At 40.1% G+C, this 16,890-nt stretch overlaps 1 protein-coding gene across 5 annotated transcripts in view; it reads right to left on the reverse strand.

Annotated features, from left to right (window-relative positions):
* The window catches only part of LOC125236279 (phosphatidylinositol 4-kinase alpha), a 72,421-nt gene that overhangs the window by 53,962 nt on the left and 1,569 nt on the right, over positions 1-16,890 (reverse strand). For 4 of the 5 annotated variants that reach the window (XM_048143006.1, XM_048143004.1, XM_048143005.1 and 1 more), the window contains exons 2-11: positions 16,617-16,827; positions 15,294-15,509; positions 13,285-13,781; positions 11,927-12,040; positions 10,353-10,530; positions 7,456-7,556; positions 6,022-6,172; positions 3,996-4,191; positions 2,451-2,561; positions 713-886 (exon numbers count right to left, since the gene is read on the reverse strand). In XM_048143006.1, coding sequence (XP_047998963.1) covers positions 713-886; positions 2,451-2,561; positions 3,996-4,191; positions 6,022-6,172; positions 7,456-7,556; positions 10,353-10,530; positions 11,927-12,040; positions 13,285-13,781; positions 15,294-15,509; positions 16,617-16,827 — 1,949 coding nt within the window. Of the gene's footprint in view, positions 1-712; positions 887-2,450; positions 2,562-3,995; positions 4,192-6,021; positions 6,173-7,455; positions 7,557-10,120; positions 10,151-10,352; positions 10,531-11,926; positions 12,041-13,284; positions 13,782-15,293; positions 15,510-16,616; positions 16,828-16,890 lie in introns of those variants that run through there. The other variant, XM_048143007.1, reaches the window with a different exon arrangement.

The following is a 16,890-nucleotide window of genomic DNA, read 5'->3' on the forward strand; positions in this document are numbered from 1 at the left end:
GAATTCTCTCGATGAGTATAAAAAAGCAGACAGCGATAAAAGCTTGTATCTATGATGAAACTTCAAAAACCTATTATTGCTTCTCATTCGGTAAGAACTCAAATTAGTCCACTATTAGCGTGTCTTGTGATGAAAACAGTCATACCTGTACTACTTGCACCGACCGGTGATGGAAGGCGGCGGAGGCGGCCTCTACGGTGATGACGGTGAACATCCTCATTATCTCGTCGTGTGCCGGGCCCGCGGGGCTGGCGAGTGCCTTACAGCCTAGATGATCCACTATTAGTACGGTTTATCTCAGTATATAACCTAAAAACTGACATAATATAGTCGTTTAGTCGTACCTGTACTGCTTGCGGTCGTCAGTGTCATGGTAGGCGGCGGAGGCGGCCTCAACGGTGATGACGGTGAACATCCTCATTATCTCGTCGTGTGCCGGGCCCGCGGGGCTGGCGAGTGCCATACAACCTAGCTGGTCCACTATTAGTACGGTTTATCTCAGTATATAACCTATAAAACAGTAATATGTAGTCGTACCTGTACTGCTTGCGATCGTCAGTGTGATGGTAGGCGGCGGAGGCGGCCTCGACGGTGATGACGGTGAACATCCTCATTATCTCGTCACGTATCATACAAGCTGGTCCACTATGAATATAGTTTTTCTCAGTATATAACCTATAAAACAGTAATGTAATTTATGTAATAGTAGTACCTGTACTGCTTGCGGTCGTCGGTGTGATGGTAGGCGGCGGAGGCGGCCTCGACGGTGATGACGGTGAACATCCGCATTATCTCGTCGTGCGCCGGGCCCGCGGGGCTGGCGAGTGCCATACAGCCTAGCTGATCCACTATTAGCGTGTCGAGAGATGAAGGCGCGCGGCATAACCTAAAAAAAAAAAGCTTGTTCAGACGAAGCGTTCTACGCTCGCGCTACTTGACATTAGAGCACAGATCAATACAACAAGATGGCCCTTACAGGGCGACTCGCGGTCACCAAGCATACGACAAATCAGGTTTATAAAAGTTTGAACGCGTGCGACACCGATCAGTAGCGCCCAAGTATACGACCCGCTAACAGTGTCCGTGTCCGCTCGGGAAAAATCTTAAATAATCAATTTTGGTTGCAAACAATGGTCTCTTACAGCATAAAGTGGTGTGGCAAGTCTTCTAACACTTCTACATGTAAAAAAGATGGAATAACATTCCACAGTTAAGTCAAATTAATTATTTTGTTGAATATTGTTTATTGTCCGCGGAGTTCATTTATACTGGTCAATATGGTTGTGCTGAGCGGCGCCGAGGCGCGTCCATCCCTCTTTACCGAGTTAACAATGTGATATGCTATCCCTTTCACGTAAACGACTAGGCATGGGGCCATGTTAGTTTATGTCTGTTGCGGGAACTTCGTACTGCCGTTCGTACCATGTGCTACCATTTTATGAAATATAAAAGAAAGCAGATTTGTAATAGTGAATAATTATCTAGAATCTGTAGTCTGTAGTGGTATTTAGTTCATTGATTAGTTTAGAATATTTAGTTGGTTATTTAACTTAGTAAATGTAAGTAAAAATGCACAGTTTAGTTAAAAGTTACTAGAATGATTTTTATTGAGATGCTATCACAATTATCATCCTCCTTGCGTTATCCCGGCATCGGCATTCGCCACGGCTCATGGGAGCCTGGGGTCCGCTTTGGAAACTACTACCAAGATTTGGCGTAGGCACTAGTTTTATGAAAGCGACTGCCATCTGACCTTCCAACCCGAAGGGTAACTAGGCCTTATTATAATTTAATTATAATATTATAATTTGTTGCAAAACAAATTCACCACAGTACTGGTACCGGTACCATTGTCTATAATAGACATGTCCCATTCCCATCCCTACTGCTAATCATAAAGGCGCGCCATTATTTGAAACGACCAATGGCAGCACCGTGCGCGCCCGCCTCACCCCGCAAGGATTGGTGATTTGCGTCTCGAACAATATCGCTTGCATTTGGCTTCTAGTGGGGTGTTCTGTGCATTAGAGCCACGATTATCGCAGTGACTTGTTCGCGCGTTAGACGCGACGCGAGTCTCGATACTCGTGATTATCGACCAGTCTATCCCATCCCAGATAAAAATCCTAAGGCGGTGCACCAAACCGTTTGCCAACGCTTTAGGGTTCGCAAACTTTTTTGTATGAAGATTTAGACATCTGCTGAGTGACGTCGAAGTATCCGTTAACTGTGGTTGATGCAACTGGTCCTAAGTCGTTTATCGATTGCCCCAACGATTGGGTTTCCCTTTGAGTTACTAAGCCGTTCATTTGATAGAATAGACTTATTTAGAACTAGCGGTATACTCCATGTCCCTTATACGCTATCTTATACTAGACACATGAAAATTGACTCTCTACGCTCTCAAATAAATTGACCTAAAGTATTTGTATTATGTTGAGAGCACTAACCTTTGTTGGAAGAACTGAAGAATCGTGTCCGTTGTCTTCGGAGTGTCTTTCAAAGCCACGGCCACGTGGCCCAACATTATCACTATGTTGGTGCTTATCAATGACGATTCACTGCGAACAAAAAATAATATTAAGCAATTAGATTTGTACTAATACTCATTGTGAAAGTATTTATTTATTTATTTATTTTAATATTTCAAACTGAATACTCGTAATTACGATAGGTAGGACTGTGAGCTGCATAACACGGTAGTTTAGATCTACAGATCTTGAGTAAGAGTTATGGTATTTACTATTTATTGCTGCAAGCTAACATATTTAAGAAACAAATCTCATTTTCTTTTGATACAAAATCAGGTAGAAATATATAAAGTAACTGCATTGACCGTGACGTCACTCAATTCGACTTCATATTAATTCCATATTAGCAAGTCGTTCAAATTCGTTTTGACAGTTCTTAAAAAGAAGCTGATTTGACTAGGAGGCAAGTAGCCTATTACCTCTGTGATTTACTCACATTTTATTGGTAATTCGCAAGCAACTGTATACCCCACATTATAACTCCATAACAAATTGTGCAGTCAACGTAACCATAGTAGCAGCTCCTCGTGGGTATGGAAGTTACTGGACATGAACTATAAAGCGAGATTATGACGACAGTTCTGACTCTGACTTAGTCGCTAATGATCCTGCGCAGGTAACCAATGTTTTTTATTTCTTTGCTTATTTCTTTCTTTCAGTTGTGAGTTCGAATCCCAAATTTTCGTGCTTATAATATCATTGTCTGTCCCACAACACAAGCCTTTTGAGCTTACTGTAGGGTTTATATAAGAACTAGCTTTTGCCCGCGGCTTCGCTCGCGTTAGAAAGAGACAAAAAGTAGCCTATATAACTCTCCATCCCTTCAACTATCTCCACTTAAAAAATCACGTCAATTCGTCGCTCCGTTTTGCCGTGAAAGACGGACAAACAAACAGACACACACATTTTCCCATTTATAATATATAATACAATAAATATTAGTATGGATATCCTATGTTTTGTCCTGTGTGCGTAGCCGAATGCACGAACGCTCACGATAATATCTCTATCGCTCTTGCTTATTGGAGAGACAGAGCCAGACTACCTTTCTGTGGCGTTTCGCGTCGCAGTAATGTAATTCGGCTAATCTAATGGCTGTAATGATGTAATGATTACGATAGTGACATGGAGCATGATGGTTGATGGTAATCGCTCACCTGTCACTATTCCATTCCAGATAGACAGAAGGAAAAATAGTCGTTTATATTGGAATAGTTTACAATGTCAACATTCAACATTCGAAAGTCCTAAATAAAATTTCGGTAATGAAAATATTTTCGCAAAGAACTAAAGTATGCGTTTATGTATATTATAACATGTGTATTATGTTTTCGTGTGTTTTGTGTGTTAAGTCCACACAGTAACTTTTCTTTAAGTCCGTTACCCCACGTTACAGTTCCATAACAAAATGTGCAGTGTCCGTATCCCTGATACCTATTTCTCTAGATTTTATTTCTTGCTCACCTGTCACTGGTTTCAGCAGTGAACAGTCTGTTACTGACGGAACCCACAAGCGCCGGAACACAGAAGGGATCCACAGTGAGCGCGGCTTCTAACGCCACACAGAGGTTTTCTATGGCAGCGTCTCGAAGCTTCTCGAACGGCGTAGATTTGACCGGAACCCCGGACTCAGTCATTCCGGATAGCTCTTTACCTTGTACTGAAATTGGATTGAGTTAGGAATGCGAAGATTGGTCAAACTGAGGCTAATCCAGAGTAGTCGGTAACAGTTTTCTGAGGTGCAAATGGGAGAAGTGTATTGATGTATTTTGACTGATTGTCTGCGTAGAATTACATATCTCACATCTGTATGTACAAAAAATCACTCATACACTTCATAAGGTATGATTTCTTGGACCACGACGATCTGACCTAGCGGGTAACCCTGCCTGTGAAGCCGATGTGGGTTCGAATCCTAGTAAGAACATTTGCATGATGAGCACAGACATTTGTTTCTAAAACATGGATGTGTTTAAGTATTTAGTATTTGTATATGTCGATGTCAGTACTTACTCACATCACAAAACAACCCTTATTGAGCGTGGGATTTAGTCAATTTGTGTAATAGTGTCCCTAAAATATATGCAAGTAGTATGTATAGTATGTATACTATGTATGTCATAATTTAAAAACCTGGATTAGCATCAATTTGATCAGTTTTTCACATAAATTAAACAAATATTAGCTACAAATACCTGCTAGCCTCGAATCTACAGAGTTAGCTTTAATAAGAAAGAAGAGTCTCATTAAGAAATTAAAATACAAGTACAGATAATTGTGACAACTGTGCGTAAAGTAACCGCGTAAGCATACTGTGCTTTTTAGACTACCAAGCAAGAAATAGCCCATATTGAGAATAGGCGAGACGACTAAAAAAAACTAATTAGTCCGTCAGTTAGATTATCAAAGAATTTTAGACACGAATTTTTTCTTTTTCTCGTAAACGAAAAATGACGACGGTACAGTGCGTTGAAGTTTCGCGTGACGTCACGCCTAGGTTTTACTTAGAGGTCACGTCACAAGCCCCCACTCCGGAACTTTGATGCTCTACATATATCTTTGTATATTTTCATTAATTAGAAAAAGCGAAAAATATGTGTTCAGTATTTTTGGACGATCTAACTGACGGACTATAAACAGAATGTAGTCGTCATCCCTAAGATTGCAAAATTTCAAAACAGTAAACTCAAAAATTAAGATAAGAACACTTCAGAATTTTAAGTTTTCTTCTCGAATTTCGAAATTTTGCTATTTTAATAAAAACTTGACACATGAGTAGCAGATATAGTACAGATGTGGTGCGAAGTGTTGTTCCTTCGTATTTTATTTCACGAACATGTGATGTCATTTCAGTCAGTCTCAGTACAAGTACTAACGTTGGCCGAACTAGCATGACGCGGTCGTGACTCGTGAGTTGCCGTGAAAACACGAAGGACAAACATTTCGTACTACATCTGTATTTTAAATACGAGGCATTAGACAACAGATAAGAAATCCACTTCTGACCAAAGTATACAGGAATAAAAACCACCAAATGTAATGCATAACGAGTACTGTACTTCTGTGAATCTCTTTAAAAAATAGGATTTTTTGATTCATAAGAATTGAATGTCTAACTATAAGACCTCTAAGTTTCTCCGTCGACGCGGATTTTTAGTCCCAAGTCTATTTCTTGAACGATACGAACTAGACTAAAATTATTTTAATTCCAATATGTACTCATATAATACACTTCTAAATTTTACTTAAGCTATATAGGGACGCAACTGATTATCAATATGAAAGTACGTAAAACCAACGTTCCAATTTCATAAGTAATATTTAAAAGCGTGCAGTCAATCAATTGGAACCCTAGGCCACTGTAGGACTATGCCACAGTGACGTTATAAATCAGATTGTAAGAAATCTCTTACTGCTTGTCATTTTGACATGGTTGTAGTGGCCTAGGGGTACATCTTCCACGAAATATATCGAAAAATACCAGACTTACATGTAACCTTCATATGTTCCTTCCCAGTCTTCTCCAGTTCTAACTTGTGCAGTTTAAATAATATCGGCGAGGGTGTCACGAGGAAGTCCCTCAGGCAATATATGGATGTGTTCGCGATCGTTGGGAATTTCGTTGCCAGTTTACCAAGACCCTGTGGAGAGATAGACTTTTAGCCCCTTATTCATAAACGTACTTTAAAGTTATCAAGCCGATAAAGTTCGTTTGTCCCTTTCTATCACACCAATACGTCGGAAAGGGACCAACGAACTTTATAAGCTTGATAACTTAGTAAACGTTTATGAATAAGGGGGTAATTCTATATACGTGGTTGAAATGGCTTTGATTTTTGAAATGTTTTAAATGACAGGTAATAAAGTTTATTTTAGAGCAGTAGCACATCGTAACTGGTGAATTGAAATGAAATCACTGTTTATTCTAACCTAAAATACAACTTCTGCCAAACCCACAGTATAATAAAGAGTACTATCGTACAGTACTATATAGTGTTATGGCCACTCCCGCTCCCCGCTGAAAGTGCCGCCCACCCCCTTTCGGTTACCTCACAGTTACCGCCGGTCAAAAACACAAACAGTCGACCTGTCATATTTCACTCATACAAGCATAGTACCCGTTCACCTACACGAGCTAAGACTGTGTGCTAGGAATGCGCCTCTTTCAATATATTTGATCGCCAGTGTCCGAGGTGTGGCCTAGGCTTGTGCCGTTTCGTTCGTTGATCGGAGCGCTCCGATCTCGTTCAATCGCTCCCACGAACTAGTTCGCTTTTTTAGGTCTTTTGCTCATTTAGTTCAGCCAGACCAGCGACCACTGCGGTCGGAAAGATCAGAACGAATGGGACCGAATAGTGTCAAAATGATACAAATAGTCCACAGATGGGCCGAAAGGTTGTAAGTAACCGAAGTTTAATATGAAAACTTGACTTTTTTTGTTGCTCTGCTAAGTAGCTCTCGCTCTCGGTCGGCGCAGTCACACATTCGTTCTCGATCCAAACCGCTCGCGCTCGCCGATCCTGTACTGAACTAAATGAGCAAAGACCGATTCTCAGACCACGGAAAGATTCAGTTCATTTCGGTCATTGATGGGATTTTATTCCTAACAGTTCATAGTTCGTGAACGACACAAGCCTAGTGTGGCCAAACCAGAGTATGGTTTGTTGGCAGACGAGGCTCCAAATACATTAGGTTGCATATCTATATTATTTACTAGCAATTGCAAGCAAGACCATACAGCACTGTATTATCTTGTTTGCCATTGGATGGATAGGTGCATACTTAAAATTCACTACTATTACTTATCCACTAGCAGTAAACAAGCAAACGAGCCTCCTGATGGGAGACAGTCATCGCCGCCTATGGACATTACGAGTATCAACATCAGAGGAGCCCCTTAAGCATCTAGGAAGTTAGAACTTACCTCAAGACACACCATGAGAAGAGGCATATGCGCCAGTATCAGTTTATGATTGTGATTCGAATTTATCTTCTCAGTCAGACGTCCGCACAAAGAATCAGCTCCTAGAATAAATAAATAGTGTAAGAAATATGTTATTAACTGATTTATTGATGTTTGATATCACTGCACAAATATGTCTAAATATGAATGATGAAACAATAGGACTTTAACAAACTATTAGTAGGTATTGAAATCGAACGATTTTAACACAGTTTTCAAAATTTGAAATTCGACTCTCTATTTTATAGCTATACTAGATTGTTAGCATCAGAAAACAGTTACAATGGATATATTAGGAGACAAATGTTGAAGGGATGCGACGTTGCCAGATTTCGCTCAACATGTTTGGCAACAGCGCGCGACATACGTTGCCAGTGTGTCTCATAAATCGTATGATGGCGGGGGAGTTTCGCTAGGTCGCGCAATTTCGCCTGAAGTCGCTACTGGCTTAAGTTCCGCCATGACACAAAATAATGAGGAAGCGTACTGAAAAATTAGGACAGATATCAGCACTACGACTGCAAAGTAGGGTACGGAGTACGTAGGTACAGCATTTTTTCCCCAGAAAAACTGCGAACAAAAATGTCTGTAATTTGACAGTTGACAGTAGTCGATCGATTGACCTGTAAGGTCAGTTAGTGGCGCCACCAGGCGTAATAAAATATCAGTTTGCCCGCTCATTCATTACATACAGGCATTAGGCACTAAAAAAAGGCGCAAAATTAAATTTTCTATGGTAATTAAACCTTCACCCCGACATTTTCAATCAATTTTTAAGTATTTTGGTTCGTCAGTGATCTCGCCAACGTCAAGCTTTAGGAAGGCACGCGTTTTATGAAGAGAATAGGCGAGACGACTTAAAAACTAATTAGCCCGTCAGTTAGATCACCAAAGAATTTTAGACACGTATTTTTTCTTTTTTCTCGTAAACGAAAAATGACGACGATACAGTGCGTTGAAGTTTCGCGTGACGTCACGCCTAGGTACAATTTTAATTAGAGGTGACGTCACAAGCCCCCACTCCGGAACTTTGATGCTCTATATCTTTCTATTTTTTCATTAATTAGAAAAAGCGAAAAATATGTGTTCAGTATTTTTGGACGATCTAACTGACAGACTAAACAGAATGCCATTTTTTTATGTAGTCGTCATCCCTATTGGCCGCTGACCCTTACATTTTTCAAATTTGCCTCCTTTTTTTAGTGCCAAGATTGGGTCTATCTTCTAGCCGTTTGTATCCTAGTCTATCTTTTTTTTCTAATGCTAAAAAACTAGTATATTCTTAGTTAAGCTCTCATGCAGGTGTTAGCTTGGACAGGGCTCAGGGTCACTCAAAACCCACGGAAGTACCTATCAATATGGTTAGAGCGTTTATAAGGGCCGGCACCCCACACTCCTCATCCACTGAAATATATAATGAATGACATAATACATAAATAAATATACATAAGATTAATTATAGGCAACTATTATTATGACTTTGTGGGCCTAGCACAGAAGTGACGCAACAGTATCTCGCCCTGAATATAAATTGCAGGGCTCGGAACCTTTTTTTTTTTTTTCAAAAACACTGAAGAAGCCTAATAAGGTACAGCGGGGCAAATCTCGACTGGTGGACAAATGTAACTGGTCCATTTTTCCATGTATTACATAATTCCATGTATTACATGTTTGCATTATTAAATAGAGTGTCCACCGGTTATACATATAGTAGGAGTGTTCAGTGGATACATGTAGAACGTAGAATAATCATAGTATAATAATGGAAAAAATGGATCAGTTACAATTGCCCCCCAATCGAGATTTGCCAAGCTGTACCTTATTTTTAATTATTATATGCTCGTTACGTGGGGCCGAGTCCTGTATTTAGATAAAAAATACTTCTATTTATTAGATAGTACCGTTAAAAAGAAAATAATAAACCAAAGAACGGAAACGAACGAAATAAAACCGGTATTTTTATTTGAAAAAAAAAAAGAAATACCAGTACCGACCCTTGATAAATTGTATTAATTGAAACGAACGGGTAGTTATCACGCGGGCGAGACTCTTTCGCGCCTCTAATGTTAGGCCTGCAGGTAACATAAGATAAGTAATTTTCTATCAAGTAGATTTTACTCATAAATTTTAGTCGAAATCTCACTTCATACTTGGATGCCTACCAAAACACTCCACCGAAGCTAGAACCAAAATATCGACTAATATATAAGATAAATGACACGCAGAACCATTTGAAGCAAACTTTCCCGATTTACGGTCGCGAAATGGCTATCTGCATTGAGTTTTATACCTGTACAATCGTAAGTAGAGTTGACCTTGACCTTGAACTTGTTGGAAACAGAGTTGTTCTCTTTCTAACACATGGATCTACATATTCTGTCTCATCTTTAATAGCCCACACGAGCAGGTCTACACACGCCGAGTTAGCCATCACGTTGACCTTGAACTTGTTGACGACGTAGTTTCTCTCTCTAACACAGGTACATACCTAGTCGTAGGTAGGTCTACATACCTTCTCATCTCCAATAGCCCAAGCGAACAGGTCTACAAATACAAACAGAGTTGACCTTGACCTTGAACTTCTTGACGACAAAGTTACTCTAACACATAGGTCTACTCTACATACCTGTCTCATCACCAATAGCCCACACCAGCAGATCTATACAAGCTGAGATCTACACAAGTTAACCTTGACCTTGAACTTCTTGATGTCAAAGTTCTCTAACACATAGGTCTACATACCTGTCTCATCACCAATAGCCCACACCAGCAGATCTACACAAGCCGAGATCTACACAAGTTAACCTTGACCTTGAACTTCTCGATGTCAAAGTTCTCTAACACATAGGTCTACATACCTGTCTCATCGCCAATAGCCCACACTAGTAGGTCTACACACGCCGAGTTGGCCATAACGTTGACCTTGAACTTGTTGACCGTGGCGAAGTTACTCTCCCGGTCTTCCTTTTCTGAGGCGTCGTGGTGGCGGGACTGTAGCTCCGTTTGCCCGCTTAGGAAGAGGCACTTTACGAATTCCTGCACCGATGATTATATAATTACCCCCCTATTCATAAACGTACTCTAAAGTTATCAAGCCGATAAAGTTCGTTTGTCTCTTTCCAACGTATTAGCGTGATAGAAAAGGACAAACGAATTTTATCAGCTTGATAACTTTAGAGTACGTTTATGAATAAGGGGGTTAATATGAAATGTAAGGTATAGGTTGAAATAAAATAGGATAGTTAACAAGTAAACTTTAAATAAGAACCTTCAAAAAATGTATAGTTAATACCGAACTAAATTGGGAGAGATTTTGACAGCCTCGCTGGCTAAATGATATTTTAAATATCAAACTTCAATCAATCAACCACTATTTTTTTATGCATCCACATTCGAGAATTTCCTACTTAGTCTGGTGGACTGTTAGGGAATACCTTAAGGCACTAAGTCCGTCATTTGTATTTTTTTCTATCGGCGTTTAAACTAATGATGGCTTAATAATAAAACTACCGTGAGACACTGACATATTAAAATTGTCGAAGGTAGCTCGACATGTTTCGCTCCGTAACGAGGAGCATTTTCATTGAGCCAGGGGCGGCTCACTCTGCGATTCTATCGCCGCGCTACAAGTACATGTGGGCGGCCGCGAGTTCGCGGCCTAATCAGGGGTGGCTCGCATTCCCACGGAACGCACGTTCGCACTTTCTATTGTTACTAAACGTCGCGAGTTTTTTTAAAGGTTCATATGCGATATCCGCGGGTGGAATGTCTAATAATGCTTAGTTAAATAAACATCATGAATAAAATAGGACAATCTTACACTTTCTACTATCGATTAAGTAATTTATGTCCCACGGAAACGTTCAATAAGGCTTGTGACGTTGGGACTTAAACAAAAATAATATAAATACTGTATATATACCTAGAAAGGACCCAAGACTTGAATATAATTGAATAGGTATTAATTTTTTTTAATCCGTAGTCAACCCTATCGTCCGACGCTGCGCACGTGCGGCTCGTTTCTTTGTAATAATTTTGTAGGCATTTAAAAGGCGGCATTTCGTGAACATCAAAGCAGTGGGCCTTCTGTACTTGTACTATTATGTATTCTGTGATTGAGCACGCGCGATGCCGATGGTATCCCGACGCAGACTGCGGGGCGGGGTCCACGTTACGGAGCGAAACATGTCGAGCGACCTTCGACAATTTTAAGTGAGTTACCCCATTTTACATATTTAATGATGGCTTAACTTAAACGCCGAAGGCGATAAAATCATGACGATGACTTAACCCTTGCATTGGCTTGGGCTAACAAAAATATCAAAATTGTTGTCTACTTAGCTTGATCTGACGGTTCATTATATGATTTGATTCTGATTGATTAAATATAATGCACACTTTACATGTTTTGAGATGAATATGTTAGACTTACTTGCACATCTTTGGTGAAAGGCCCGGGTAGATCTTTCTGGTGCTGGAGTATCTCTCGCAGCAGCGTCACCATGACTAGGTTCAGAGTCTCGGAGAATGACTTGTATGGGAAAACCTGTTGAAAATATCCATAGATAAAAAAAATCAGTAAAATTATTAATATTATCTTAGATAGATAGATAGAATACTCTTTATTGGCACACATTAGCAAAATATACAGAAAAAATATACAGTAAAGACAAAACAAAAAATGATTATAAAATAGAGGCAGACAACAGGCGGTCTTATCGCTAAGGCACTGGTCCCACCACGAGCTAGTAAACTATGAGCTATCGGCTATAAAAACGAACAAAAGATAATCATTCCTACGTAAATAAAAGAGACACGGCGATGTTTATAGTTACTCGCCCAGCGGTAAGCTATCAATATCGCCGTGTCTCTTTTATTTCGTTTTTATAGCCGATAGCTCATAGCTTACTAGCTCGCGGTGGGACCAGTGCCTAAAGAGCGACCTGTACCAGACAACCTTTGGGTAGCGGAAATAAAAATAACATAATCAAAAAGAGTAAAAAAAAAACATAATTATTTTAATTTCCAACACACAAATTGAATAAACATACACAAACAATAACAAGTACCAGTAACAAGAAGTAGTAAGTTACAAGAAGAAGTAAGGTAATTTCAACATTACAGTTTAGTGATTTTTCATTTCAACCACTTACACTTACATTCAATTTTATAGTTTGGATAGTCTTGGTCATTGCTTGCTCAAAAACAACTTTTGACTTTGAGCAAGGATTTATTATTCTAGTAGGTCTGCATTTTATATGTCCAAATATGAATACACATTATCACAACGTCAGGTAAGTGAGACCCCATGAGTTGCAGGCGTCCATAGGTTACGGTGACCACTTTCCATCAGGAGGACCGTATAACTGTTTGCCGCCGACGTGGTATTAAAAAAGTATAAAAACTATTATCAAGCACCTTATACACAAGTACTTCGTTAATATATATTTTTTCTTAAAATACAACATTGATTTCTTACATCTTAGGCTACTTTCCTCCTAGTCAAATCAGCATCTTTTTAAGAACTGTCAAAACCATTTTGAACGACTTGCTAATATGGAAGTAATATGAAATCGAATTGAGTGACGTCACGGTCAACTGATTTACTTTATATATTTCTATCTGATTTATAAAATATAAATTGGAGTTAAAATAACTTCTGTCCCTGTTTTTCTTATAATAATCTGATGCTTTATTTCGTGCATGGTATAAAATATTTTATTTTAAGTACAGTCTAGTTGCCTATTGAATTACTTTTAAATGAATAAACGTGAATAAATTAATTAGTACCTGTATCTGCCCAGCCGCGTATATATCATCCGCCTCCTCATCCAAAAACGCCAGCAAATCTTTAGTCAGCAACTTCTTCGCATAGGACAGTATATTCTGCAGGTACCTTACATAGAACTGCACATTTATCCTCCTTTCCGGAGACTCAGAGAATCTCATGTAAGGAAACTGGTTAAAACTGGATCCGAACTTGTGGAAGAAGTATGTTGTAGGGTCGTATGGGACTGAATGGTAGCTGTTTAAGGAGCCTCTTTTTAATGTTCCGTCGACTGTGTCGCTTCCGTTCTCCATTATATGTTCGACTGGGTTGAGATTCCCGGATAGGGACCGGGGTATGATCGGTCGGAACTGGTTGAATTTCCTCTTCTTGTCTAGGGTGGAGTATTCGAAGTTGGGTTCGGGTTCTTTGTTTTTAACCGGGCTGGGGGGCTGCGGGAAGAGGCGGCAAAGGAGGGGCGGGTCGATGGTGGCGAAGCGGCCCATGGATCTCGCGAGACCTGGAAAGATATTTTAGGAATTATTGCACATAACCTAACCACAAAATTAAAATTATGAAAAAACCCCCGACCGCGACATATTTAGTGGACCGATTTTCATAAAACATGGCTAAGACCATTCCCGACTAACTCAGCTTTCAAACAAAAAAAAAACTAAATCGAAATCGTTTCATCCGTTCGGGACCTACGATGCCACAGACAGACACGTCAAACTTATAACACCCCGTCGTTTTTGCATCGGGGGTTAAAAATATCATCATATCAGCCGTTTATCGCCCACTGCTGAGCATAGGCCTCTCTTCTAGTACTCCACTTGTCCCGGTCCTGAGCTAGTCTCATCCAGTTGTGGCCCGCAATTTTCAGGATGTCGTCCACCCAACGCGCCAACAGAGGATTTTTTTTTATTAATGCCTGATGAATAGTTTTAGTTTACAATAAGTACGTTATTTAGGATTTTCTGTAGCAATCGCAAGGCTTAGAGTTACAATCTGGTACCTTTGAAATAGTTTTGTAACATACATCTTCTATAGAGTATGTAAGGATGCCGGAAAGAGAATCCTTTCTTCTCTCTTATATTATGCTCCACGAATTTTCTCCTAACAGACTCATTTCACACAATTTCAGACAATAAAAACCTATTCACGACGTTTTAAGAGGGCGATTGTTTTCTGCAATCACTTGAACGAATGGACAATTTATATCAGATAAACTTATTGTTTTACGCCAGTAACGCAGCGATGTTATTTTCCAAACATCTGTCGCATAGAACAATGACTTAATATCATACGATCTGCACGAGTAGCATGGTCGCGCGATAGACGATAAAATATCAGCCCGTCCCTATCGCACTATTAGTAAGTGCGATAGGGACGGCCAGATGTTTTATCATTTATCGCGCGACCATACTTTGCCTGCCTTAAGTCTGTATCTTTAGGTATTTAAAAAGAAAATCTACTTTCAAAAGACATCTTATGCCGAGGTATGCCAGTTGAGGGTAATTTAAAACATTACACGGCCAAATAAGGACGTTAAAGACAGGTTGTTGGCTGTGACAGATCCACTTGGATTTTGTATTTGACTACCCGTCTTCCGGTTCGAGCGCCATCTTAGCGGCCTCTTATCGTGAATAATTTCTATTTCTTTTGATCATTCCTATTGTTTAAAGTGTAATATCAATAGCTTATTATGCCGTAAACTAATGTTGTAGTGAGAAGCTGATGAAGAATTAATCTCGAAACGCGTTTAGCCACTTTTTTGTCGTCAACGGCCGGTAGTCCACGTGCTCTTGTAAAATCTAGCTATCAAGTGCTAACTCACCGTAGACTGTCGTACTTACCGTACCAAAATTAACAATACTTAATTAGCTCATATCACCTTGACACTGGCGAAATAGTACCAATGGACTGAAGCCATTTAATTTTAAAAAACTAACTAATTTGACTACCCAAAAATGTAGCAATTATTTGTTTACGTTATTTTAAATACCTAAAAGTACAGAGTATATATATTTACCTATAAGCACTGGTATAGTCCCCTTGCACAGCTGCAGCTTGGACACAGAACCGCTGTAGTCTCTCGTCTGATGGCAGTCCAGAATGACCTGCGTAAGGCAGGCCATAAGCTCAATCTGCGCCGTGATGATTTCCTCACGAAGCGACGGCTGCTTCGTGGCCACGTCCGATAGAAGCGTGTTCAGACAGAAGCTGAACTTCTCTGACATAGGGATACCTGGCGAAAAATAAGTATGTTTCAACCGACATTGAATATGAGTAGTACTTTTGAATATGTGTGTTAGGTACAAATCATAAAATTTATAAATCCATACTAATATTATAAATGGGAAAGTGTGTGTGTCTGTTTGTTTGTCCGTCTTTCACGGCAAAACGGAGTGACGAATTGACGTGATTTTTTTAAGCGGAGACAGTTGAAGGGATGGAGAATAGAGTGACATAGGCTCTTTTTTGTCTCTTTCTAACGCGAGCGAAGCCGCGGGCAAAAGCTAGTGTCAAATAAATTAAAATGTGGGGACACCTTAGGGTGAAGTCACATTTATCAGCATCAAGCATTTTATGCATGAGAAATCGCTCGTTAGTAAGAAGACGCTTACGCATCGGAAAGCTGAAAGCAAGCGTACGCATTTTCGTACTATCGAGCGATTTCTCATACACAAAATGTGGCTCGATGCTGATAGGTGTGTCTTCACCCTTACACAGATCAACACAGCCCCAAACTAAGCAAAGCTTGTACTATGGGTGATAGGCGATGATATATATGCCCTTCAGGGATTCGAACCCAGGACCGCGGCTTAGCAGGCAAGGTCACTACCAACTAAGCCAGACCGGTTGTTAAAATCATTTTAATATAAATTTTATGTTTCACATTTCTTAGTCACTCAGGTAACATGTGGAGAACAACATGATTTCCATGTGATAATGAATAATCAAAGACTACTATTCCTGCATATCTTTTGGCCTAACTGGATCACAAACGCCCACTTATGGAGAATAACTGGACAAGCACCCGTACAAGAAGAAATACAGACGCGGAAATGGCATTGGATTGGACACATCCTCAGAAAACCTGATACCCACCTATCCAAAATGGTCCTCACCTGGAATGTACCCGGAAAGCGCAAACCATGCCGCCCTAAATCGACCTGGCGTCGTTCGGTTCAGCAGGAGCTCAGGGTGCTAGACATGGGGTGGGAGGAGGTCAGTCAAACTGCCCAAGACCGGAGTAAATGGAGAAATATGACTCGAGCCCTACACCCCAGCAGAGGGTAACAGGAAGTAAAGAAGAAGACTATTCCGTTTAATACGTAAAAAACCTACTTACGGTCACCACTCTTTATCTGAAACACTGGCTCCTCAAACTGAGCGGTAGTGAGGCACTTCAGCACCTTCAGGAAGTACGGGTGCAGCTTATCCTGGTGCTGCATTCCGCTCTGCAGGTAGTACAGCCCTAGGGCTATGCAGGCCTCCATGCTGCGGGTTGTGACTACGAGTGCTGAGCTTGCTTGCGGACATAGTATAAACAGTGTGTTTACCTGTAATAAAATAATAGAGTTATTAATAAAAGTTTTAATTTTTTGATCTCAGAAGTATAAATT

The sequence above is a fragment of the Leguminivora glycinivorella genome, chromosome 19 (assembly GCF_023078275.1).
Source record: "Leguminivora glycinivorella isolate SPB_JAAS2020 chromosome 19, LegGlyc_1.1, whole genome shotgun sequence".
Lineage (NCBI taxonomy): Eukaryota > Metazoa > Arthropoda > Insecta > Lepidoptera > Tortricidae > Leguminivora > Leguminivora glycinivorella.